General features: G+C 49.3%; 2 protein-coding genes across 9 annotated transcripts in view; both read right to left on the bottom strand.

Annotated features, from left to right (window-relative positions):
- MICALL2 (MICAL like 2) overlaps nucleotides 1-13,763 on the bottom strand; it is a 37,041-nt gene extending 23,278 nt beyond the window's left edge. For 3 of the 6 annotated variants that reach the window (XR_008232911.1, XR_008232912.1, XM_052773503.1), the window contains exons 1-4: nucleotides 13,549-13,763; nucleotides 7,047-7,095; nucleotides 3,145-3,286; nucleotides 516-676 (exon numbers count right to left, since the gene is read on the bottom strand). Coding sequence is in view for 1 of the 6 variants with exons in the window: in XM_052773503.1 (XP_052629463.1) it covers nucleotides 516-676; nucleotides 3,145-3,286; nucleotides 7,047-7,095; nucleotides 13,549-13,691 (495 nt within the window). In the remaining 5 variants the exon portion in view is untranslated. Of the gene's footprint in view, nucleotides 1-515; nucleotides 677-3,144; nucleotides 3,287-6,093; nucleotides 6,625-7,046; nucleotides 7,096-8,726; nucleotides 8,815-13,548 lie in introns of those variants that run through there. The other 3 variants (XR_008232913.1, XR_008232915.1, XR_008232914.1) reach the window with 3 other exon arrangements.
- A 9,386-nt stretch (nucleotides 13,764-23,149) lies between these two features.
- INTS1 (integrator complex subunit 1) overlaps nucleotides 23,150-27,025 on the bottom strand; it is a 30,130-nt gene continuing 26,254 nt past the window's right edge. For 2 of the 3 annotated variants that reach the window (XM_052773499.1, XM_052773500.1), the window contains exons 42-47: nucleotides 26,810-26,922; nucleotides 26,122-26,235; nucleotides 25,154-25,224; nucleotides 24,518-24,609; nucleotides 24,292-24,401; nucleotides 23,150-23,867 (exon numbers count right to left, since the gene is read on the bottom strand). In XM_052773499.1, coding sequence (XP_052629459.1) covers nucleotides 23,752-23,867; nucleotides 24,292-24,401; nucleotides 24,518-24,609; nucleotides 25,154-25,224; nucleotides 26,122-26,235; nucleotides 26,810-26,922 — 616 coding nt within the window. In that variant the 3' untranslated portion in view covers nucleotides 23,150-23,751. The other variant, XM_052773502.1, reaches the window with a different exon arrangement.

Here is a 27,025-nt window from a genome sequence, read left to right as displayed (position 1 = left end):
AACAGCCCTCGGGAGGACAGAGTAAGGGGGACTTGTTCCCACAAAGTCAAAGGACCAGAGTGTTTTGTCTGCCTGTGGGAAACTGAAGTGCAAAGGTCTCTAATTTGAATTTGCTGGGAAAGGGCCTTACCCTTCTGAGAGAGAGGCTTCCCTTCTTCCATGCTGTTTTCATCCCTACTCTGCTTTGAAACTGTTTCCAAGAATTTAATCAATGTTTTCTAGCAAAAATAATACATTTTGTTAAAAATCTCCACCCCCAAGATCTAGGAACAGCACAGCCGTGTCCTAAGACACCCATGTCCTATTCACCACTAGATGAATCCCAGCTGACTGATGGCTTTCCAATGACTGCCACCTGAACCTGTGCAGTAACCAGACCTCTGGATTAAATCCTCCATAGTGAGCAGAAAATTTAGAGACTAAGTCCTTACCACTAGGAGCCTTGAACTAGCCTAATATTCTAGCTCAGTGAACAGATTTAAGTTATAAAAAACACCCCAAAACACATTTCTTACCGTGGTGACTGGGGATGTTTCTTTTGGCTTAGCTCTGGCTGGTGGGTGAGCAGGTGGCAGTTTTGGTGGCACTGGCTTAGGAGGCTCTGCAACAGCTTTCTTCCCAAGAGGCTGCTCCTGAGGTTCAGAGGAAGGACGCTTGATTCCAGCCATGCCTCCAACTGAAAGAAAGGAAGAAGGGAAGATTTTAAGGAAACATAAGGAAAACCCATGGGCTTAGGAGTAATTTACAATGTAAGAAGATCCAGAGGTGCCTGATGGATAACATGCAAAGCATACATGGGAGACACAGGCTTCCTTCACAAGCAGTTCTGTAGTGGAGCGAAGGGCAAGAGGCAACAAGTGAATTTTACCAACATTCAGCTGAAACTGCTGATTTTTTTCTTCTCAGGGAATTCCAAGGAGGGGAATGAAAAAGTGGAAAAATACAAAACACCATCCATCAATGGTGTGAACAAGACCTTGGGTTTGTACCTGGCCGACAGTTTGGCTGGAATCAATCACCACTGAAACAGGCACTACTGTTAGGTATTACTGCTAAGGAACTGAAGCACGGACAGTTTGCTTCGTTCAAGTTGCTGTGCTCCGACTTCCTACACACCCTGAACCTTCACTGCTGTGGGCGTCCACCCCACATCGCAGCTGAGACTCTCACGGACCAAACAGGCTTGTTGAACGCAAAAATGACCACCAAAAATGCATAATTCTACAACAAAGATTTGGAGGTGCCATGGTGGTGCTGATGTGGAAATCAAGACTTGCCACAAGAAGCCTCCAAATGCCCAATCCTGTTTTCTTTGCAGATGAAAGAGAAACCCTTGAAACTCACACCAAGCTGAGAAAAGAGAATCTCCAGCACATTTTGGTCAAGCAAGGAATGATGCCCCGTGCCCTAGGAAGTGCAGGGAGACTTCCCTGGGAAATAAGGCTTCATGCACAGTTTTTACAGACAAGACCACTCATCTGTGTCAAGGGGATGTTATTTTTGCACGACTGCCTATTCTGAATGAGATGTCTCTGTGTTCCTTGTGGGATACTTGAGCCTCGGCTTCACTTTAAGAGCGACCAATTAAATGACCACCCGTCTGAAAAGAGATTATACCCTTCTCAGTAAATAGAGAGAGAGTGTGGGCAGGGAGCAGAGAGGAAGCCCAGTTCCCAGCAGCCTTCTCTCAAGAAAGCTAGCTATCCAAATAAACACCCAGGGCTCTTTTACCACAGCGACCAGTGGACTGGTGACAGCTGACCCAGCAAATGGTTTAGACTCAGCCTGCCCCCTCACCTCCCACTTGTGCCATTTATCGAATTCCCAAAGCCTAGCACAAAGATGGGTGGCTTCACCCATCTTTGGTCAAGTAAATGCCTGACCTCAATAAAATATTGGCCACTTGCCCTCTCTGGCCTCCTGTGTCCTGCTTATTTCATGGTCCTGCTGGAGCCCATTCGAAGGGCAGGACAATGGTATTAGGAGTTTGCTTGTTGTCAGAGGGCACACTCCTGGCTGGGCTCATTTTCTGTCTGAAAATGCACTTTCACCCCAGCGACAGGAATGCAACCAGCACATTTTGCGGGACACTGGAGAGTATAAAAATGTGCTGTGCTTGATGACGTGGTAGGCAAGATGCTGGAGGGGAGGGGACAAAGACCCCAAACTGACCCAGATTCCCACCACTTGGCACAAACACAGTGGAATTTGTTTGACTTCAGTCAGAATGGTTTTAAAACAAGAAATAAAAAATTAAGAAGGGGGAGGCAAGAGCTTGTGGAGGGAGAGAAAAAGCATGCTTAAGTTTGTAAAGAGATGCAGAAGGGGGAAGAGTTTAGATATTAAAGGCAGTTCTAAGAGTGAATTGTGCTTTCTTTCCAAGATGTAGGACATTTTCAATACATATCTGTCTTCTCCATCTAGATTCACCTTAACTAGTTAAGTTATTCATGTCCCACTTTCTAAAGTTTCCTCTGGAGGAACCTGTGAAATTGGTTTATTGTTTTATTTCATTTTGTACGCGCTTAAAGCCAAATATAAACCAAGCTTACAATAATGTTCCTGTGAGCCCAGATAAACTCTCCAGTACATGAATATAATGCCTTGGCAGCTCTTTGGCCTGTTTCATGTTTGAAAGAATTGCTATCACAATTATGCCAGTTAAGGGGGTCATTTTCTTCTACTTCCTTAAATCAGTACTGCTGTGCTGTACAAGCCCCACCATCGATGCTATTCCATTGGCACAGCCTCACAGACAAGCTCAGCCTTGTTAGACTCTGTGTTCTCACCAACCCTCCAGTGTGGCAAAGACTGGAGCAGGGATGGAGGTGCTTGAGACAGGAAAGCTGGGGACTATGGAGGGGAACCTTCAGTGCTCCTGTCTGGCTGGACCGTAAGAAATTTTAGATTATATTTTAAATTTTAAGGCACTAGTTTTAAAGACAATGCACAGCCCTGTACCCTTCCAAAAGCACTGGTGCTACTGTAGGCCGGTGTGTAAAGAGTTCAAGTCCCCTATTGAAGTTCTGGTACCAAAAGGCCTCTGTGCAGTCTGTTTTGCTTTTCCAAGTTTGTTAGGAGGCAAAGGAAAGCACAAAAATAAGCCCCGATCCTTCCCGCCCCTCCAGGGAATATGGTACTTACTAGGAGACCGTCCATGGAAGTAGTTATAATACTGGGAAACATAGGTGAGGATGCTCAGCCTGTCTGGTACCCTCAGAGCAACCATATCCTCTGCATCCAGCAAGGCTGGAATCCCCAGCTCCTCCTCCGCCACTCGAAATGCCTAGAGAAGGAAGGAAAAAAAAAAAAGGGGAGTCTTGTCCAGCCCAGGCAGCAGAGCTGTTCCTCATCGGAAGTAAGAAACTCCACTGCAAACAGCCCCCCTCGAATAGTAGTAACTCTGCTGGGGAACAGCTGCACCAGTTTAACTCCTACATCGTACGGCCGTTACAGGAACCAACGGAGTCATGGCTTCCAGCCACCACGTTGAAAAATTCAGGCAGGGAGCCAAAAATCTGGCCTGGCAAGCTGGCTGTAGCTCACTGCACAGGAACTCACCTGGGCTTCCCCTGCTCTTCCTCCAGCCTGCCTCTATCTGCAGATGCACAGCTGCGGAGAGCGCCTGGCAGAAGGGGATGTGTCAGTCCGGGCTGGCAGACTCGCTTCCAGGCTTCCAGCCCAACCTGGAGCACTCCCCAATTAACGGTGCGCTGGTAGGTGTTTGCAGGCAGCTTTCTATCTCCGAGTGCTGTGCAAATGTTAAAGCTTCCTGCCTACTACTGCCTGCTCTTCCCCACCTGAAAAAAGGGGAAATCTTGGGCTGCAGGAGGGAGCTCTCTCTCCCAGACTAGAGAGGGGGAAGAGAGGAATAATGCTTAAGAATTCCTCATACTTAGCTCCCTTCCAGCTTAACCATTTCCACACTGCCTAACATGTATTTGGGGCAAATATTGCTCTTTGTGGTGCCCTCTGCTTTGAAACTGCAGGATCAAAGTCAGATAAAGGAGGCAAAAGCCATTTTCTTTTGCCTCTGAACAAGAGCCTTTACTAGAGGACAAAAAAAAAATTGCAACATCCATAAAGCAACTTCACCCTTGCTCAACTCAGTGTAGGGCTTTTACTAAGGACTTTCTCCAGCCCTCTTCCTTCCTGGCTTATAGGAAAAAAATCCTTTCCCTCCCTGTTTGGAGCAACCCTTCTGAAATGCCAGCACAGCAAAGGAAAACAGCACTTGCAAGACCAGAGGGACAAGGGCTACTGCTGAAGCCCACAGTGAAAGGGTTAAAGACTTGAACATATTAAACCCCTCCGCATCTGACCTCTGGCACAGACACACACCACTGTTGGTGTACAAGCCAACCATTCCTGCTTAGAAGAAACAAACAGCCACTATTCTTCAGCACAATAATTACCATTTTTTTCCATTGGGTATTCTGGTAAAAATGTAACCGAGCTGACATTAAAAACGCTTTCAGCCAGTTACCTCCGGCTGTGTCATCCCAGCTGCCAGCAAGCCTGGCACTCGCCTGTCTCATAACCTGCTACTTAATATATTCTTTGGAGTGTTCCCCATTGCACTGGCTGCACAACTGGTCTGACCAGTGGAATTTTCTTGCTGGACATTCTTGGTATGCAGTCTAGCAGGAAGGCAGGTCATGCCACCTCGTGCCATGGGTGAGACCAGTGCAACAGGCGCACCTGGACCACAAAGAGGAGGATGCTCTATGCGCACAACTGGTTTGGCCAGAACCAGGTGAGCAATGCAGACAGCAACATTAGGATGTAGCATCCCCTATGCCTACAGCATCCTCATATTCCTGGGAGCTGCTCTTGCCTGGAGATCCAACAAGATCACCACCTAACATGGCCCATTGGCGATCCTCCTCTACCTGCCTGCCCAGGCTGGCCTTTAAAGAAGCAACGCGTTATTTCTGCATAACAGTTTTCATCAGTACAGCTTCAAGTGCTTTACAAAGGAGGTAAGTGCCACTGATCCCATTTTGCATAGAGGAGGCAAAGTGATACACTCAAGGCCATCTGAGCCAGCCAGGCAAAACTTTCCTCTGACACAGGCTACTGCTGTATAGAATCATAGAATCATAGAATCATTTCGGTTGGAAAAGACCTTCAAGATCATCGAGTCCAACCATTAACCATGCCCCCTAAACCATGTCCTGGAGTACGCTGTCCACTGGCTTTTTTAATATCTCCAGGGATGGTGACTCAACCAGTTCCCTGGGCCTGCTACACCATGCCGCCATCCATTAGCACTGAAAGAACTGGATCCAAGGCCTCTAGAAACCTTTCTCCTCTCAATCTATTTTTTTAATTCTTTAGGGAAAAAAAAGCCACCAACTGAAATTTTTCTAGGGTTTGGGGTCGGGTTTTTTGGCACTTGAGAAGTGACACATTCTTCCTCGGCAGAAGACCTTATATGGCAAATTGCAGCCCAGACAAGATTTTTTTAGTTGAATAATACAGCCCCTGAAAAGAAGTTAGTTAATAGTGAGGCATAAAGGAGGATCCGAACAATAGCAGAGGAATAGTGCTGGGAGAAATCAGACCCACTCGTATCCCAAGGGCAGTCAGAGCAAGAAAGTATAGGATCTAGAACGGAGAGCAGTCCAAGGGGGGAGCCCAGCCCAGGAGCCCACAGGGAGGTGGAGGGGTCAACCCCACTCATGGCAGAGCCAAGGCAGCAGGATACCACCAGTGAAAGGGCAACACAGACAAGTCGTCCTACAGCAGGTGGAATAAGGAAGAGAGAGCAAAATAAAGGACATAAAAGAAACTAAGAAATGGAGGGGGGGTGTGGGGAACACAGTCTGTGTCAAAGGAGGGGAGCAACTCTTCTTATGAGAGGCACAAAGAAGCTTTTCATTAATAAAAGCAGCGGAGGCAGCTCGTGCAGCTCATTTCCCAGAGACAAGCAAAGCTGCCAGCAGAGCAGACACCATCAGCCCGGCTGGGGAAGGAGCAACTCTCAGGGCTTCACAGCGCTCTGGCTAGGATGACCATCCATGGCGAAGAGGCCCTGATGCCTGCCAAATACCAAACCGCTAGGGCAAAAATGCTTGGTCTGAATCTCACCTAGAGGAGAGGAACACGCAGGGCTGAACCCCAGAGAGTGTGAATAACTAACTGCTCACATACTGCAGTCCCAGCTTGGGGAGAGGGGGGTCCATCACAGGCGCTGTGAACACGGCCAGGGCTGAAGGGGAGCGGAAGCTAAGGAGCGTGGGGGGTGCGAGTTTAGCTCTCCCGGAGGCAAGGACCACCTCAGACAGCTCACTGCGTCAGACGATGTCATTCCTCCAGTCCAGACAAGAGTAAGCTGCCGTGGTTCATTCACATCCCAATCTCCTGCCAAGCAGCCACGAAGCTGTGTGGAGCGATGCCAAGGGAAGAGAAGCATTTTAATCTGCTGCCTCTCTCTTTGTGAGGGTGAGAGGGAGGAAAAAACCCTTCCTTGGAGCACTAAGTCCATGCTTGAATCCAGGGCAGGAGGGGGTTGGCCTGCCCACTTTCTTCATGGAGAGAACAAGAGAAACTCAAATCCCATCCTGGAGTGAAGTGTCCAGGCAGGATGAGGTTTTAGGATGTCTCCACCTTCCAGCAGTCTTCATCCCCTGCACTGGGAACGAGCAGAAATTGGGGGAGACTCCCTATGCTTCCCCTCTCACACCAGCTACCTCCCAGCTCCTGCTCCATGCCTCAGAGGCATTACGTACTCATCATGTCCATTTCCATGTTTTGACCTCCAGCATCTCTGTCAGAGTTCCTGCTGCCACAGGATACACTGGACACGGGCATCACTGTGTGGCCAGCGAAGAAGCGTGAACAGTCTGAGGGTGCTTTCAAGCAGCCAGCAAGCCTGGACATTGCTATTCAAACCAGAAGGTCGGATGCATGCAGAATAAGACAAAGGATTTGAATACGGCACACTCAGCACACTGCATCTGCAGGGTTTCTGTTGCTAAACCACATAAGCAAGGTACCCGGTCATAGATTAGACCAAAAGTAAAACATTAAAAGTCACTTACCAACTTGTTGTTCTCGTACACATTTTCTTTACTGAGGGAGTTGAAGTTTCTGAAATACAGAAAGAAGAGAAAAATCTCAGGTTGGTGATGTAGAGCAAGCTGCTTCACTTCCAGCTTCTTGAACCTCTCTGAGCCTCACTGGTTCGCGGGACAGAGCACCTCCTCCCACCCTGCCTTCTCAGAGATGCTCCAGAGGGAGCAGTGTGGCAGATCCCCACTGAGACAGTCACAGACCTGCTATAACTCCCAGGACAGAGACATGCAGGAGACCCAGCAGGCACAGCCATCTGCCCACAGGCAGCACAACACATTTTTGGCACACCTACCCTTGCTGGTCTGACTCCTGCAGCCTCCTGCAGACAGGACGTGCTGATGCCAAAACATCCCATGCAAATTCAGGGGTTTTGCCAAGACAGCCAGGACCAACCTCTAATTCATGGGGTGGGATTTTTTCCCCCAAAAGGCCTTGCTCCTCTCCCACCTCAAAAAGATACACCAATGCCTATATGCCAGAATTGCAGCACTCTCTCCCTGGAAGTACTTTCCAAACAGTCACATCCATGCTCTTCTCCCATCTTGCAAGTTGTCTCCACACAGAGAGAGACCTCAGCTCCAAGGAGGTATGGATCCCTCAGATGCTGCATGTATCACACACTTCTCCAATGCACCCATATCCTCCAATCTCAGAAGCTGCTGGTTCCACCAGCGCATAAGTTCTGGTTTCAAATCCTCTTTTTTCCTCTGGCAAAGCTCCACAAAACCAGCATCAGGAATCTGCCTGGGAAATACCTCTGCCCACAACACAATACTGCAGCTGGTAACACCAAAGTTGCCTGTTGAAATCTTATTCTCCTTTCCCTAGGGCTGCCACTTTTGATTTGTAATCATAACTAATAACTAAAAAGGAAGAGACAATTACTGTTTGCAGTTACAAGCCAAAGTCAACAATCCTTCCTTACTGCTGTCCCCAGACATCACCTCCCTCTTCCCCTCTCCCCAGATTAGTTCTCCCCATCTCTGATACCAGCCAAATGCCACCTCTCTCTGCACTGTGCTGGGAACTCAGAAACTGGAACCTGGCAGGACAGGCAAGAAAGCACGGGGGAGAGTGAGTTTGTGCTATTGGAAGTAGAGCTGCAACACAGCGTGCTTTCTCACCCATAGCAGAGTGTGTTCCTTTCTTAGGAAACAGCCACAGTCAGCTTTGTTTTAAACTGACTGTCACTTGCTAAACTCGGAATACAAAACTGATCGTTGGCTGGCACAGCCCTGCTCTCCAACACCACTTCCTTCTGCCCAGGCAAGCTGGCAGGGTCAATTCCTTTCTGATAACCCAGTTTCACTTTACAATCCTTGTACCTGCTGGCACAGAGCTAGGCGAAAGGCTGATATCAGAGAGGAAATTCCCACTGATAAACAGAAAAGGCTGCAGCAGCAATTTTGCATTTTTGTACATAGCACCTTTACAACCGACGTGGACCTACCCTTGTTAGCCAGTCCCTCACCTCTGAGAGGAGCCAGGATAACTGTGTGAAAGCCAGGGCAAAGCTGGCTCACAGCGACCTATTCATGAGACAAACACATGATCTGTATCGCAGCAGGGGAACTTTTTCCATGACTTGTAACAGCAAGGAACAAGCCAGGTCCTTTATCTACTTAGTACAGAAAGTGGAGCATTACATTATAAATAAGAGAGGGGCCTTCAAACAGGTTTGTCCATCATGCCACAGCCTATGCCTCCTCCGTGCTTCCCGCATCTGGTATTGCTCTGTGGGATAAGGAGAGAACGAATGACAGATAAGATCCAAAGGTCACACTCCCTCAAGAAGCATGTAAAGACAAGGCACATCCCACCTCTAAATCATATACTCTTTCCTGTGCAAAATCAAAGGGACTTGCAGAAGTTTTGCTTCAAGCAGTGCTCCTGCCTGAGGATTTCCCTTCCCTGAGACAATGGATTTAAAAGAGCAACAAAAATAATCACAAGCCAAAAAAAGTCTCAGTGAAACAATAGCTACAATCATCCTGGTTTGTGTCAGGCAAGAAAATCAGCTTTTTTAAGAGACAGCTGAAGGAGGTGATTGCAGCTCTCTGCCTCACTCACGGTTCTGCTCCCAAATAAAGTCTCTTTTAGCAGGGACATCCTGAAGGCAGGAAAACATCTGCAAGAGCAAAAGGGAGCTCCAACTTCCTCGGTCGTGCTGACACGTAAGACATAACATATTGGAGTTACCTATTTATTGTTGGTCAGTGCCTTTTGCTCCCATGCTGAATGCTGTTTGCTGTGGTAGCGCGTGTGCAGCTCCACACTGTGGGGCATGTAACAGAGACCTAAAAACCCGAATCTCTCGATGGTGAATGTCTGAAATCCCCTTCTGTTTCCCGAAGGAGAGTGCAAACAACCAGGTTACTTGGTCATTTCAAGAGCATCCTGCCCTCTCAGCATCACTCCTTCCCTGGCTAGTCAGGTGAACTGCTTACATATAATATTTCTTTTGGAAATTGATCTTGCTGGTACATCTCCCATGTTGGAATATCAAAGCTCTCTGGACCAATGTAATCCTAAGAAAGCAAAGCTAATACAAATGGAGAAGCAGGGATTCTCCGCTGAGAAAACACAGGCAACTGAATTAATTGGAAGAGGTGAAAAATATAAATCTGACCCAAGAGAGGGCCTCCAGTGTTGGAAACAAATCAGAGTGGAGTTCACTAGCACAGGACTAGAAGTGAAGATTTTAGCTCCCCCAAAAATCCTTCTCTTAGCAAAAAGTGGCCAAGCATTTCTCATGCCCACAAATCTCTGTGACCACCCACTGCTCCAGCTGCACAGACCCAGTGCTTGCAAAGCACGCCACGGTCCTTTGCAAGCACATGTGCTTCCATAGAAGGAACCTCTGCTGCTGCTGCTGCTGCTGGAAGCACTAATTTGGTTGGAAACTTTACCTCAGAGCAGACTGAGCAAAAAAAGTCCCAGAGCCACGATGGTCCCAAAAAAGCTTCTGCCTCTCAGCACTGTTGTACTATTTTCTCTAGAGACAATAAGATATGTGCAGTCAAAAGGATCACTGAAAAAGAGAGTGAATCATCCTTTGCCTGCTCACAGTCCTTGAACAGAGGGTTCAAATCCAGGGTGCTCTGCTGGGAACAGGACCTTTCAGTTATGCTCTTTCCAGAGGTGCAAACAACCTGGGAAGAGGGGACAGGGCTGGGAATCCCAGGTGGAAGATGTCCCCCATGTGCTCATCCTCCTCTCAGCAACGCCTGCTCCCCACTGCTCTGGTCTTGCTGGCAAGCTGCAGTGTGCTGCTGGGGGTGACCAACAACAGATGAGACTCCCTGACCCCAGAACCATCCTCCCCTCGCCTACGCCTGTCACACAAACCACAACCCCGTGGAGGCCAAGCACGTGGCAGCTCTGCTTCACCCCAGCCTTTTGCTAAGGAGATGGAGACTGCAGGCAACCCGTCCCCAGCACAGCCAGGGCCCTCCCTGTCCGTACTGGCGACTGTCGGCCTCATCCTGCCTCACTGAGCTGACAGCGGCCCAGGAAATGCTGCTGGGGGAATGGGCACCCGCTGCCACTCCGCTGCCAAGGGGGATTTCACAACCAATTTCCAGAACGCCGAGCCGAACACCAGCTCACAGTCTGGGGAAGAACAAGATCCCGGACGAAGAGAAGGAGCTTAATCAAAACCTTTCCTCGACATCTGGCATTAATATCCGAGCGAGTGTGCATGACTCCCCTGCTTCTTCTAACTCACTTATCAGGCCAAGGCCACTATAACCATGGCCGGAGCTTGCACAACCATCGCCATCACACACGGCAGCTGCCCACCTCAGCCTCCTACCACGCTGCCATGAGGCTTCACGTCCCTCTGATGAGAGGAGCCTCAGGGCTCCGCAATCATCCCAGAAAATGGGCTGGGACCTGCCTGACACAGCACGCGTGCCTGGCTGGGGCTGGCTATGAAGCATTCTTCAGCTGGGACAAAAGCGAAATGAATTTCCATGGTAATTCGGCATGTGCCTCCACTCCCCCAGAGCATCCTTGCTTGGGTGAGTGGGAAGTGAGTGGGAAATGCATGTCTAATTTTACACAGCCGGCCCTGTTCACTGATAACATACAAACCGACATCAGTCAAGTTTGAGAGAAGTTATCATATTTTCCATGTTTTCCCACAAAAAAACAGGAAGGGGGGAGAGACCCCAACCTGCCTGTCCTCTGAGCCACATACCCCACAAGAGAAGCCCATGATTATGACCATGTTTTGTAATTGCTTGAAGTTTTCCTGGGAATTTCTCAGGCTCCTGCAAGGAAAAATCCCCTGCACTCCTCAGCCCAAGAATGTCATTTGTGTAAACCAAGACGGAAAACACACTGTTGCAAAACTCTGATGCCGTGACTGAATCATGTTCTGCAAATGATTTATATAGCAGAGCTTCTGCAAACACACCGAGTGCTCCAAACACCAATTATCCTTTTCTAGTTTTATTTTCAGCATGATGCTTTTAATCTTCAACTAGGATCTTTGCTACAAGCAAGGAGAGGAGCTCAGGATAAACCACTTCAAGCCCCTGGGAAGCAGGAGTCACAGCCACACGTGCACCCAGCCGCACTTCTCTGCCAGTGGCTCCTGCACCGCCAATACTCAGAAAAGCTTTTACAGATACATAGAGAATTTGCACAAGTATTCATCCCCAGGATCTGACACAAGACACCCAGCAGCCCTGGCCACCAACCACTTGAAAGCATAATTTCCTTCCAGCAGGACTTTGCCCAGCCAAGGATACACCTGGTGCTTTCCTACATTATACCACTGACACTGATGAGGGAGGTCACTGATAAAAGCTTCTCTCACTTTAACCTTCAGGCAGTCTTTGCTGAGCTTGTCCAAGTCAGAAAGAGCTTCTGTAAGGTCCTGAAAAAAGTCAGGCAGAATTTCCACCGTAAAAGAAAATGAATGGGAACAGAGAGATGCCACGAGGAACATCTTCTTCCCTCTTCACCACAGGAGAATTTATTTAAGGTATATCTATCCGCAACCCTTGATGCACAGTTCAAGGATTATAAACAACCCGCTAAACTGGTCAACAGGATTATTCCAGCTCTCAAGTCGCTGAGCCCCTGTTTACACCCATGCTCCGGATGGGCCAGCTGCAGAGTCGGCCAGGAAGCAGTCACAGTCCGTTTACGAGCAGGTCCTGGTCACATCAACCTTTCTGCCCCGGTATTTTGTATCTTTGGGATTGTGAATCAAAGGAAGGAAAGGAAATATCTAGAGTCATCTGGACACAACAGCATGTCAGGAAGCCATACACAGCAACACCACGGTGACTGCCCAAGCAGTGGGGACTACAGAGAAAGTGTGCCTGAAGCTCCTGCACTAACCTCCTGCTGCCCAAGCCCGCTCCTGCCTTTTCCAAGTTTCAAGATGACAGAGAAGAGACAGCAAGAGGAGATCTTCTCCTTGGGCTTCTAGCAGAAACAAGACACCTGTAAGAGAGAGCTCTGCACACAAACCCAAGCAGCGGGCTGTCCCGGGAGCACGAGGAAAAAGGCAGAGTTCAAGGAACAGGAGGAAAACTGCACTACAGAAAACCCAACCTGGTCCTCTACCAGCTGGACACATCTGACTGGGAGAGACCTAACGCTTAAATCAATAATCCTGGGTGGTCTTTGCACGGCTCCCTTGCCTTGACCTCCCCCTTCAACCCCCCCACCTCAAAGTCCAAAGAGACGAGGGAAAAAAAACAACAAAAAACCCCCAACTAGGAAGCAGGATCTACATCTCCCTTCAGCGATTCACCTTCCCAGATGTTACCACTTGGGCAAGGACAGGTCAAAACCCACAGGGCACCAGCAATGGCACCAGCCAGGGATAGAAAGCACTTTGCCTCCCACAGACAGAGCTCTAGGTGGGAAAAACGAGCGATGTGCAGGAATCCAGCGGCTGCCGGGCCCTGCCCTTCTATTGTATTTTGCTTAAATAGCCCTCGCCTCCCGACTCACGAGCGGCTGAGCTGCCGTCGGGCTGAGCGAGGAAAAGCCCTGCCTAAGCAAACACAAACAGCAAAGAAGGAAACGCTTTCCCAAAAATCGGTGCCTGAACTTGTTTTGCAATGGAAAGGACGCATTTGAAACGTTTATAATTCAGCTACGGAGGGAAGAAAGGGGAAAAAGGAAAAATCGAGGGGAAAAGAAAGCAGCACGTAGACAGCAAGAGCGGAGCTCTTCGCTCGGAGGATTTCAGCGCGGGCGCTAGCGGAGCTCCCGGCGCCCGCCGCCGGCCCGCAGCATCTCCCAAGGAGGAGCCGGGATTCCTGCGAGGGCTGCGTCCGCAGGGAAGGCGAAGGCCCACGGCGGACGGAGGGCCCGGGCTCCGCAGCTCGACGGCGGGCTGACCGCAGCCCCGCGGGGCCCTTCGGCCGCGAGCGGAGGGTGCCGTCGCCCGCCGAGCCGGCGGCCCGCGCGTCGGCCTCGACGCCCGGCGAGGGTACTCACATGAGGTCGGGCCGGTGGCGGTGGAGGATGGCGCAGAAGGCGAGGCCGTCGCGGAAGGAGGTGGTCATGTTGGTGATGCTGACATCGCGGTAGCCCTCGCACTGCTGCTTGCACCACAGCTGCAGGTTCTGGATGGCCGCCATGGCCTCGACGGGCCGCGGGAGATGGCGGCAGGCCCCCCCCGCCGTGCCCCCCGGCGGCGGGAGGGAGCCCCTCGCCCGGCCGTGCCCAGCCGGAGGCCGCCGGCGTGTGGCGGCCCGGCCGCGCCGGGGAGGAGGCGGGGAAAGGGGCGGGCGAGGGGCGGGCGGCGGCCCCGGTCCCTCGGGGCCTGCCTCCGCCTCGCCTCGGGGCCGCGCTTGGCGGAGGAGGGGAGGGCTGACGGGACGCGGCGGTGTGTGGGACGGGAGCGGCCGCCCTGCGTGGGCAGCTGCGGTCGTGGGGCGTCGTGTGTGGCCGGCGGCGGCTGCTTCTCCACAGGGAGCGGGGGCGGCAGCACCCCCGCTTCTCCTGGCAGTTCTCCAGCGGCGCCACACCTCGGGACGAAGGAAAGTTCCTTCGCACCCCCAGGACAAAAAACATCGAGTTTCCTTCGCGAAGGGGCGCCCGCGCAGGGGAGGCCTGAGGAGGAGGAGGGAGGACGAAGCGCGGCCTCCCGCGGGCCTCACGGTGGCTGGGGAAGGAGGGAGGCCGGCCGTGGGCGCAGGGCCTGCCCGGCTCGGGGCAGCCCACGGGGCATCGTGGCACGTCGGGCAGCCCACGGGGCATCGTGGCATGTCGGGCAGCCCCCGCAGCCGCCTGCGGTCCCCGTCCCCGCAGGGGAGGAAGAGGGGGACAAGAAGGCGGCCGCCCGCTGCCGTCCCGCCCGGGCTGGGCTGGCCACGGCCGCCGATTCGTACAGCCGACCCGCGGCACGTAAAATAACTCAGGCGGGCCTCGTGCGGCTGACAAAACTGCCGAAGAGACAAGGTAACGCTTTAGGAGCTGACTGTAAATTGGGTAAAAATAATTAATAAAACATATAATACATTAATGGCATTTCTGTGACATGATATGGATAATATACATTAATATATAAATACCTCACAAATAATTCAGTGTGTTTCCATTTCATCAACAATCACCGGCCAATGTATTTACTTTATGGTAAGGATTATACATTTCATTATAAATGGCTTGCTGGGCATGTCAGCAACTTTTACATCTCCATTCACTTTATTATTAATGGTTTCCTGAACAGTAACAGCATAATAATGCACACAATGCAGCATGAATATTTGATGTGGCATCTATAGTCTCCCATTTATCATTTATAACAGGCTACAAAAACATTATAAAACATTTATTACAAATTTATAGATCACTTTATACTAAAACAAAGTTGTGTTATAAATACATTATTAATCCTTTATGCCATTTATAGGAATCCCTTGTAATAAGGCCTTAGCATATGTTGCTGCACAAGCGTAACAAGAACGGTGTGGCAAGAAGGAAATACGGCACAGTGAGCCTGCTCATGAGTACTGGGTGTATTCTGCGAAGGAAAGCATAAACATCTGCACTCAAAATTAATCAGACTACCAAGGGACCGATCAAAAGAAATGCTGATTAACTCCAAGTTGGGTTTTTTTTCCCCCTCCCTTGAAAAAGATGCTTGCTTTCTTGCAAGTTGGAAACTTGCAGCACTGGAGCCCTGAAAGCTGAGCTGTCCCACTTCGTTTCCACACCACCCTTTCATTAGATTGATAAAATCTGCATAATTTACGAAAAGCCAACTGGCTAACCATGGGCAGCCCTTCCTATCCTCTGTCATCAGGTAACTTAGGGCTTGGTGAGAAATAAAGAGGATGTGATGGGTTTAGGAAATGCATTTGTGGGGTTTCCTTTTATAAGTCCTAAAGACTGTTCTGTTTAGAACTGTGCATCCCCCTGCCGTGCTTGCAATTTACATAGTGCAGCACTGGGAAACGAGGAGAAGATAACGTTTGAAAATGGAGTTGTTGCCAATTACTAGTAGTACAAATAGTGAAAATCGGCTTCTGAGCTCAGCTTTGACACAGCTGTAGTCACCCCTTTCAGATTTAATGGCCCAGATGGGACACGGCCCAGGGAATGATATTTCGTTTTTTAAAAATATATTTGTTTAACATGACAATCTGTCTTCTAACAAACCCGGCTTAATGAGTCGATGCGGTTAGTCCCTTCTCATTACTCGTGCTTTGGGAAGGGGCAGCTGGGGCTGGGTGGCAGGGGACACAGACCCACGGAGCGGAAAGCCACGCTGGACTCGGAAAGCAGCTGCGATTTTCTGTATATCACAGGCCACTACATTTCACCTCGTCCCTCCCTGCACTGAGCCTGGTCTGTGTTTGACCGAGACGGTCGTATCAGGAAGGCGTCCAGGCTTGCAGACACCAGAAGAAGAAACCGCTAGTCACTGGCTCCAAGCTGTGCATCCCAAGAGAGGGTTAGGTTGGAGGTACCCCCCTTGGTACGTTAGAAGACTCAGGTCCACGTTATGCGCTAAGGTGATTAAAATGACATTGCTGAAGGAGTTAGCTAATGCAGTGATAGTATTACTACTGGCCCAATAATGACTTTTCAAAATACAGGCATCAGCGACTTGTGCAGTGTTCTTAGTTGGTGATTAAGGAGAGCTCTGCAGGAGTTTATGATGAGTCTTTGATGCACCAACAGGTAAACTAACCAGCACTAGAGGGAGGAACAGGGCAGGAAGGGAGCAGAGCTGCCTGTGCAGCTGCCTACCCATTACCCACAACCACTATTCTACCAGAATGTTCCTTGTGGGATGATGCTTGCAAATCCTTACTCTGGATTGTATTTTTCCCTTCCACATCTCTTTTCCTTGCAGGAAACTTATATGTCCTCCTCCTGTTTTGTGGATCTTGCCCACACTCACCGAGCTTTTCCCAGTATTGCTGGGTAAAGTTTCCTGTGCTCATGGAGCAGAGCACGTCCTGCGAGCCCAGTGCCTGCTCCCCTAGATCCCTTCCTGAGGTGTGTTTGGAAGCTTGTTGGAGAGCAGCAGTCCATAGACATGGACTAATTTATTCTTCTCTACTTACAGACAATTCTCCTTTTCTTTCTCTTCCACTGTCCTTTTCAGTTCTCTTCCTAGATACTGAACTGCAACAGAGAAATGCTGAGTGCTTCCTGACGGTTGCTATGACTATGACCAGTGGAGATCACCCTCTGCCATTACCTCTTAAATTTATCCTAGTTCCCATATGCAGAAGCCTGGACTTTACCGTTAGTAGAGTAGTAGAGAAAAAACTTAAATATGTGACTAGGACCACCCTAAAGCCCAAAGAAAAACAACCAACAATTGTTAGCTTGAGGACGTGAGGGAGGGGGAAAGAGTTATTCCTTATATCAGACAACATGGGGCTTCATGAAGCTAAGAATCGAGTGATGCTTTTTTTTTTTTTTTCATAAGAGAGCATAACATCATAGAAAAATCACATCTTTTAACTATTGTGGGAGATCAGCTGATCAAATGAGCTACTTCATAATTTTGCTGCAGGCTGTATGCAGGGCTGTTCACTCCCAACAATAGGAAGCGTGTGTCATAGCCAAGAGCTCTCATACATTCCCATGCCAATGGCTTGTATTAAATTGAGGGATTCAAAACGAGAAGGAAAAAGTATGTGTCTCATCAGTAACATGCCTCATCAGCTCTCTCTTCCCAGAAGGCAACCAGGCTGACTCCACAGAGACGGAAAGGCTCAAGCCAGGGAAAAGAAAGCCCCAACAATTTCACAGCTACTCACACACAAATGCTTGCGCATGATACCCGCCTCTCTTTGGAGTCCGGCTAGTTTGACCTGCAAAGTAGCAGAAAAGAAAGTTATTACAAAATTCAAGTCTGAACACGAATTTCCCCTGAAAGAAGATGAAAGTGAAATGTGAAGTTAGAGAAAGAGGCACTTCGGTAAATCTCTCCACGACATGTGCCTTCAAGAAGCTCATAAATGGTAAATCCATTATCCTAAAACCTCAAAGGACCAAAACCAGTGAGCATCAGAGCAAAGTGCATCCTGTCACGCAGGTATAACACAATGTCACATCAAAAAAGAAAAAAGTCTCTCTCCCTTGTTGTCCCTCCTGCCGACCGGCAAGATGACCTGCTGGCTTTCCTGTCCCCCAAAACAGTGAGGTGAGGGACAGGCTAGAGATCGATGTCAGCATGTTATTTCCAGGCAACAAGGATGAGAGACTGCTCACATGCTGCATCCTACACACCAGGTGAGAAGGAAAAACAAAAAGGCCATAAACAGCTGCTTGGTGGGTCACCAGAGAGCCTCAGGGAGCTAAAAGCAGGTCTCCAAGGGGATTGGGGTGGCATTTGTTTCAGAAGGTGACCTCCCCTCCTCTTCCGAGAAAGCTGAAACAGGCGGTGGTGATCCCCAATCTTTGCACTGCCATGGCAGAACACTCCCTCCGGTCCTCTGGGAGCTGCAAACTTCACCGTTCTTATCAGAAAGCAAAAGTGAAGGTGTGTTTTGCTGATGAAAGCTGTTTGGATCATGTGATTGGGTGAGGTGACCCGTATCTATCGTGGCATCACCATGGGAGCAGGACTCACCCTGGAGCAGGAGCTGGCTTGGCTGCTTTGAAATGCTACGTCTTATCAGCAGAGCAGAGTTTAAAGCCTGGAAAACTGATAATATTTGTTAGTGATTAACAATGTTAACATGCTGAAGCAAAGAAGCACTTTGCTTCTTCCAGGCTCGTTGCGGACATGAGTAAGTGAAGTCTCCTTTTCCTGGCGGTGGGGGTAAACGAGGTCTTGTTCTCATTTCACAGGAACGCAAAGGCACTTGCTCATCATTCGGCTTATTGCTGACCTCCAAAATCCAGCTGGAACCTCACCCAGAAGAGAGGCTGTCTCTTACCTCAGGGTACTAACTTGACAGTAGTAAAATCCTTGAGACAGCGTAACGTTAAAGGCCAGAACTTTCCACTTTTGCGCTGAATTGATGTGAAAAACTACAAATTGCCTTGTTTTCACCCAGACTAAACCTGAAGCACCTTTCCATTGGAAGTCTACGATAGTACAAAATTCAAACTCTCTCTCTCCAGTCCTGGCCTAGCAGCGTGACCACTGCGTGGTCTTCCAAAGCCATCGGCACCTGCATGTCCCTGTGTTGCTGCCTGGGTGGCTGCGGTGGATGCAGAACGGGAGGACAGTCTGGTGTGGGGACACTACAAGCTCTGCAAGAAGACCCATAGTAGATGTGGTTCAAGATGTCCTACTCACCCTGTGCTGAGTGCTCTTTGAGGTCTCACTCCTTTCCAAAGATGTTCCCAATAAAACCACAAGCATCACTTTAGATTTTAAATCTCATTATTGGTTAAAAAAAAAAAAAAAAGAGAGACAGAGAGAAAGGGACGTAATTTTATTACTCTTATGGTATGTTTTCCATTATTTGCATAATTGTTTAATGCTAATAAGACAATTAGCAATTCTTACAGCTTAATAATTACCCAGCAATGGCTGGCTTATTGTAGGTTAATGAATTTTTTAATTGTTGCTGGGGGTCTTGACGTTTTTTGCCCAATATCTTCTTGTGTTAGAGATGCTGTTCATGCAAACAGGGTAACACCAAAAGCAAGACACCACCAGCTACGCAGGACGGGCAGATATATTATTATAAAGGTCTCTTGAATTTAAAAGGAGGGGAAAATGCAAGCTCTATATTTTGCTGCTTTAGGGCCAAATTATGTAAATACACGGAGAGGCAATGCAGTCATTTAAAAATCAGTCCACCGTAGGCAAATGCTACCCCTACAGAAGCCAAGCTACTTAGCTGGTGCGGGGCTGGCTTTAACATACCCAAAGCTGACAAAAGTCTTACCATTTTTAGCTTTTAGTGAACAACCCCTCAAGTGCAGTGTGAATCATACCATCCTGAACCTTCCGTATGGCCAGAAGGAAGTTAATTGAGGGCAGGCCAGGCTGGGATTGCGTTTGTCACTGACAGAGGTCACAGATGAGGTTGGCTGGAGGAAGAGGGTGGTGGGGCCCTGGGGAGCAGTCCCAGGAATAGACTCCACAGCCCACATTTATACACAGATTATAAGTAACGGAGATGGAGTTTTCCTCTCCCTTTTTTGTGCGAGGCTCTTGCATGCTGCTTCTTGCAAAGGGAGGCTTCTCTTTCTCTACCTTTCCTCTTTTCTAACGGCTGGCAAAACATCGGTCCCTTTAACCATTAAATTCCGTTTGTTGGCTCTTACCTGTATACCTCTCCCTGCGTTTCTGCTGTTGATGGAGCAGGTCGGGCAGATTTGCCTCTGAGCTCAGCGCTGGGACCCCTCCAGTTCCCCAACATCAAACATGCCCCAGAGGCAGCTCCTCCTGAGTCAGGAGCGCGCAGGCACCTCCCTGGTTAGTCATGCCCTGCGTATGGCCAAACTCACGTGGTGCTCCAGGACATCCCTCGTGGTTCCTGGGATCCACAACCCTGCCCAGAGCTGGGTCAAACAGCCGCAACCCTGCTCCAGGGCATCGGCACATGCGAGGGGCCACGGTTCCAGCCACACCGGGCCTAGCAGGAGTGGGCTACGGTCAGGCTAGAGATGCCCACTTGCGCCCAGCCAAGGCAGCGAAGCTCCAACATACGCCTGCTGGACAAGCGTCCATCTCCCTCCCAAGGCTGCCACAGCTGGGTCATAAAAGCATCTTTTGATCACGGATCATAAAAATGTTTGATCTTTGCAGCAGAGAGAAATAATTTGCAGTAGGAAACCACCGCAGGAGGTGCCTGGTGTTTGCAGGGGATTTGTGATCTCTGATGCTTGCAGGGTATGGAGGTGGGACCTGGTCACCGCTGCGGAGAAGCAGCTGGGCTTTGAGAGGACCACACACGAATGCCATCGCAACATGGGTGAGGAGATACCATGTCACCCTCCTCCCAAGCCTCACCTCTCCTGCGGCAGCCTGCCTCCACCATACTACCACCTCCACCCCAGCATGCTGGGGCCTGTTCCCAGCCTGGATTCAGCTATTCCTGCATTCCTGCCAGTCAGTGCTTAGCCCTGCAGCCCCTTGGCTTCTCCGGGACATCCCAGCTTCTTCTGGGCTCCCTTCGCTCCCCAGCCCTCTACCACCTCTGTCCAGCACCGACACAGGGCCGGTTGATGCGCAGTGGTTGTGCCAGCCCTGCCCTGAGCTGGCTGCAGCCGCAAGATGCCAAACGGTTTTCCCTTCCCCACCGTGCCTCCCCTAGAGCTGGCATGGGAGTCCCAGCGTATCCAAGGTGACCAAAAGCCTCCCCATGAGCCAGAGCTGAGCACGTTCCCCAGCCCCAGGCGGACTCCCCCAGACACCAGCCCTGGCAGCCCATGGCTCTCCTAGGAAGCTCTCGACTACAGCAGACTGGGGTAGAGAAGTGCCTAAGCAGGCATTTTGCACCACTTTGGGACACGTTGTCCGGAACGCAGACGGGAGCAGCAATTTCCAACGGGCGAGTTGTGGGGGCCACACGGGCTTAGCCAGGAATGACCCTGCAAAATTCCTCACCACTCCTCTTCTCAGCAAGGCACCCGCTCTCCTTGAAGGCAGAGAAGGCCCCAGCCCCCAGGAGGAGCCCAGCAGACCTGTGAAGGATAACACTGTCAGCTCAGCAGGGATGGGAGGAGAGAAGGTGCTCAGCCAGGCGGAGATGAAAGTTACAGAGCGCTGATTAAAAGGCGGGCGAGTGTCAGGGCATCAGTAACGCCGTTGCTAACTGTTTTAGAGCTGTCACGCTGCCTCTGCAGACAGGAGGGACGGGCTCCTGCTCTGAGCTGTCTGCACAGCCAGGCGCCCCTTGACAGCCCCGCTCTCAGCCCTGATCTGGTTTCAGTGACGTGCTCCAAGCCAGGGCAACTTGCTTAGCTCCACCAGGTCCAAGCAGAGCAAATGCATCGTGCGAACCTTCAATACAGCAAAAAGGAGAGAGAGCAACAAATCATAATGATGCTTTTTGTACTGGGGTATCTACAGGAAGGCCTAGCTCTGCAGAGTAACTTGTACCCACATTCCCTCCCTTTTGTTTCCTGATCTCCCAAAAGATGATTTCTGCTGCTGCTGCTAAAAAGATGCTCCTTCCACCATCTCAGACACATCTCTCTTCACCCTGCTCTGCAAAGCCTGGCCGTCCTGGTCTGAGGAGTCATTTAGTAGTTCCACCAACATCCAAGCAGCCTCTGCTCCTCTGAACCAGGCATCCTGGAGCTGGTCTGCTCACAGCAGACATCTCCAAACAGAGTAGAATTTGGGGCCAACCATGCAATTTGGTTTTGTCCGTAAATGTTTCTAGTTGCAGCCCTGGAGCAGGGCTTCTGGGAAGTCCCACCTGCAGGGAGGATCTTCACCACAGCACCACTACTTTGACTGTCTTTGCGTGGTAACATTCTTGAGACATTTTCCTTGCTCCTTGATTCAAAGTCCTGTGAAAAGCCCTTTTCCAGCCAGTCCCACAAGTTCCCAGCTGTTCTAGGCCCACAGCAGCACCAAAAGAACTACCTCCCTGCTCTGACAAACTGAGCAGTACCTTAATAATTTCTGATAAGGGACTAAGGTAAGAGGAGCCAGTAATCTCACTGGGAGCCCTTTAGACAGGTGTTAATCCTGCTGTCATTGAGCCCCTCAGGAAAACCATTTCACTGACTTGATCTTCTTCAGCTGTTCCTCCACATAATTTATATGTAGCTAATTGCCACAGTAGTGGCTCCGGATGTGAAGCAGATGCTCCTGAGGAAAAGAGCATGTTGCATTCTTAAGTGATGGCTCTAATCTCTTTATTTAAAGGCAAGGCTACTTACAGTTGATGGCATGTTCAGATCTCTCCCTTTTCTTCTCCACCTCTCTGCAAAGCCAGCTGGACATTCATTTGTATTTTGACACATTAGCAAAAGTGCTCAGCTATGGTAGTCCTCATTTGCAAGAATGGACAATATTTCTCCACCCGGCCACCCATGAGGTCACAACTGTCCCTGCCACCAGCAAGGAGATACAGACTTATTTACAGCTATCTATAAAATTCCTTCAAGATCTTTGCCTTTAAAATACTACAAAGATTCTCTACTAACAAGTGGAGTGTCAGAGGAATAAAGACAAACGACATGAAAGCAAAGCGGTGACTAGAATTAAGCAAGACTGGAGAATGAGCATATGCGGCAGTTCTTTTTCTGGAGCAGGGGAAAGGAAGACGTCTCCTTTTCTGTCCTCAAATGACAGCTAGCAAATAAGCCATCACCCCTATCAGCAGCTAAGGACCAGAGAGCAGTGGTCAGAATAGTCACAGGGAGGAACTGGCGGATCCCAAAGAGGAAACCCAGCTGCCTGTTTGAAGACTCCACTGTGACAGTGGCCAGCTGCTGGGATGTTTGCAGATGTACCAAGAAGTTTGCTTTATTTGTTTTTAAAGAAAAGTTTTCTAAGGAACCTCTTAAAAGTTGTCCTGTCAGCAGTTGGTGCTGACAAAACTCATCTATGATACCCCACTGACCTTTCTAAACCTCCTCCATTTCCTGCCTATCCTGTAAAAGGCCAAAATAGCTCTGTGAGCATTTGGTCACAGAGACAGGTCTTCTAGGGATGCTTTGTCTAGAATAACAAGAGGCTGAAGAACAGGGAGAGAGGGATGTCAAGCTACACCCAACGCAGCACAGAGCAGAGAAAGGCACAATGGAAACAAAGAGAATTTTAATTAAAAAAACAAAACAAAACAAAAACCCCAAACCACCCACCCCCAGAAAACACAGTGGTCTCTCCCCCTGCACAGATCTGCATCTTCCCTCCAACACAGAGAGTGCAGAGACTTTAAGTGCAAGGGCCAGCACTCCCTTCTGCTCTCCCAGCAGCTCTGCCTTTTGGAGAGACAAAAAAAGCCCCAAACAATAAACTGACAGCCACTGCCCCAAGACACCATGAAGGAAGTGGTCCCCGTTTGGCACAATGTTCAGAAGATTTTTCTCCCACACTAACGGTGTCTTAGCCAGACAGATCGATCCTTGCCCCTTTCTGATCTTCAGTCAGCACACTCTCCTTTTCCAGCACAGTCTGGCCTGCTACATCACCTCTTTGATCCTCCAGCACATGGGTTGAAATACAGTGTCTTCTTACAGGGCTTCAATGCAGCTGATGAGTCCAGTTAAATTAATTCCTCTGGAAGGGGAGCTCCCAGAACCACATGTTCATATCATAGCCTCCATGTGCAGAACCTTCAAGGCCTCTGAAATCTGAGAGCTGGTGTCGATCTGGCCATACATACCCACCAGGAAGGCCCTGTGCAGTAACACTGCTGCATGCTCTGTGAAAGGGAAAGACAGCATGAGGACTGACCCAAGAGCTCCAACATGCAAGCAAAAGCAATCCACCAGCAAACACTGGGATGAACATTTGCAGCTGTACAAGGAATTCCTTCCATAAGGACATGGCACAATCCACCCTCTAATAGCTCCGTGAGTATGCGATCACGTGAGGGATCGCAACTCAGAGAAAATCATAAGGAAGCAAATCTCCTTCAAGGAAGCCTCCCTTGTCTCTATGACAAATCTTCCCTGTGATGCTCAGATGAAAGCTACTATTGATACAGATCACCTGTGTGTTTGATGGCCTGGTCTAGGCAACACTGACCCTTGGCAACTTCCCAGGGAAGCTGTTCCCAGCACAGGAGCACAGCTTTGACCCTTGCGAGGCCAAGCACGCACCAAAGGTAGCGGATATCAACTTACCTTGGCAAAGGAGGGTGTATTCAGGCAAGTTCCTCAGTGCTGTCTGCACCACCTCAAAGTCTCGGCTGCCAAGGCAGTACATGAAGGTAGGAAGGAAGTCCGCAGCAATGCTGGGAGTAAAACGTCATAGTGTCAGTATAGTCCAGATCACCATCAGCACGCATGCAAGATGGGCAGCCAGTGCCCATCAGTGACTCGGGATAGCCTAAGTTCCAGTGGTCCTCACCTGGGGTTGTTCTGAATGGAGCGCAAAGCCAGGCTAAAGGCCAGATTTCGGCAGGACTCCTCTGATGAACTCATCAGCTTCTGTAGGTTTGTCTGAAAGAAGATGCACAAATTAGGATCACAAGGATCACAGGGGGCACGAACTCCTCAGACTTGCATTACTACCCCCCCTCCAGTGCCAATCCAGCCCAACACACATCCAGCAGGTACTGGCTGAGCCAGGAAATCCCTCTCTGTAAGAAGGATTATCCTGTTTTTCAATACTTTAAAAGCACCCTTCTGTAATCTTATTCCATGTGGGACAGCTGAGTTTTCCCTAGGCTCCAGTGTTTGACAGAGCTGTTCTGCTCTCTCCTTGACCCAATACTGGGAAGAGGACAGAGGGTTAATTCTTCCTCTGACATAAACAGAATTTAAAGTCGATGATGGCAGACCCGGTATGCAATGGAGAGAAGATGGTAGGGAAGTAAATACTGCCTGCTGTCAGAAGGCCTAACTGAAGATAAATTTCTCGTAAGATGCTGCAACAACCACCCAAAAAGCAGAGGAAATGTAGCACTTAAGCTGGCTGTGCAACACAGACTCTCATGAAAAGAATCTCTTCCTTCCAGTGGCAGTTTGAGACACTAATACTCACAGCAAAAAAGGAGAGAATTTCTGGCCTCCGTCTGGACATCTCATCAATGTCTGTCAGCACCTCCAGGATGTCTGGTGGAAGACACAGGTTGAAAGGGGTGACTGAAATTCACCGATCCAGCAAAGGATCTTTTTCTTTTTCCCTACAAATCCAATCTCCCAAGCAGTCAAGTTTTCCCAACTGCACACTGATCTAGAGTAATAAAGGCAGTTCTTCAAAAAGGATGAGAACAGGTAGGTCATGGGCCAGACCAGCACATCCCAACCTGACCAGCACTGTCATGCCATAGGCAGGGGAGGGAGTGGAGTAGGGTGTGAGGTTTCAATTCCAGAACACCTTCTTCTGTAACTGAAGGATCTTCACAGAAAGCCTCATTTAAAAACAGTGTCCAGGCAGGATTTCTTCCCCCTATTTCTAGTGTGGAAGGAAAACTGTCACCCCAATACCACAACTTAGGTCTGAAAACTGGACACCTATGACTTCAGAAGACCATTGGAGAAGCAGGGTGTTGTTCCTATACGCCAGGTTAACATAATTTTCTTCCATGAAGGCCATTTGGGGATTTCTAACAAAATCCTGCTTCTCATCAGTTTGGTATTTTTATATCATTAAAAAAATGGCATTCCTATCAGCACTCCAGACCTAGAGCTTGACATGAACTGCATCAATCCTTGAATTGCTCATACTATCTCGCAGAGCACTTACAAGATCCTTGAAGAGCCCCAAAGCAGAGGCAGTTGCAGGACTGCTGAGCTAAGTGATAACAGCATCATAGGTAGCCTCTGTCACAGAATCACAGAAGGTTATGGACAAGTTCATCCAAAACAAAACCACATCCTAACTGCTGGAGACTTCCAAACACAAGACTGAAACAGGAAACTAGCCTGTAGCTGACAGATAAGTAACAGGATTGGCCTGTGTCTACATTTGCCCTGTGTCTTTGTACAGCTCTGCGGATCCTCACTTACCCTCAACTGTTTGGCCTCTAGAGAGCCTCTTCATATATGGGGCCATTTCAGCTGGTGTGAGAGGAGTGAAGAGAGACACGCTGACGAGGGGTAGAGAGCCAGCTGCTGCTTCATCTGGGAGAGAGAGGTACAACAGGTCACTCCTAACAGTCTATGTAGTTTTAACAGGGAGACAGGTCCAGTATTCCCTACCAGTAGAGTGGTGTATCGTGAGCCAACCAGCAATACTGTAATACAATCCTGGCTCTCAGACTGTCTCTAGCCTCACTGCACCTTCTGGTACTCCTCAGCTGACGCAAAGAGAAGGAACCTTCCTGAGCTGTTTTAATACTGAATAATTTTACCATGCAAGTTGTAAACAGTGGAGAAGCGGATGTACCCTTAGGGTCTCCTGAATGGTCAATCCTTAAGCGTGGCTGAGGAAGGCAGAATCCACAACAGTGAAACTCACCCTTGTTAAGAGCTGTTCTTCTGCTCCAGTAGCGATACCACTGACAGGAAAACAATTAACCCATCCCAGATACTTGTTCCAAATTGCTGAGTATACAAGTGCCATTCTCTGCTCTAAATACCCTTTCGTTGGGCTGTTACAAGAAGAAGGAGCACAGCATACAGCCCATAAAACCATCTGTGCTCCAAAGCATACTGCAGGTTCAACAGCTGGAATAACTTTTCCCCCCAGACTCACCATCCTTCTCTTCATCAGAGCCCCTGTCCAAGATGCCACTCTTACTAGGCAGACTCAGCCCAGCCAGGAGGGACTTCAACATTGCTAGGTCACTGTTGTCTGATGATAGGTCACTGGGGGAAGAGATGGCATGTTTAGCTTTCAATAGCAATAAGGGCATGAGGACACATAACAGCACATATACGTACACTAAAATGAATAGCTTCTCAGAAGCAG

The sequence above is a fragment of the Harpia harpyja genome, chromosome 21 (genome assembly GCF_026419915.1).
Source record: "Harpia harpyja isolate bHarHar1 chromosome 21, bHarHar1 primary haplotype, whole genome shotgun sequence".
NCBI classification, from domain to species: domain Eukaryota; kingdom Metazoa; phylum Chordata; class Aves; order Accipitriformes; family Accipitridae; genus Harpia; species Harpia harpyja.
Note: the sequence above shows the minus strand (reverse complement) of the source record. Positions and strands in the feature narration are given on the sequence as shown.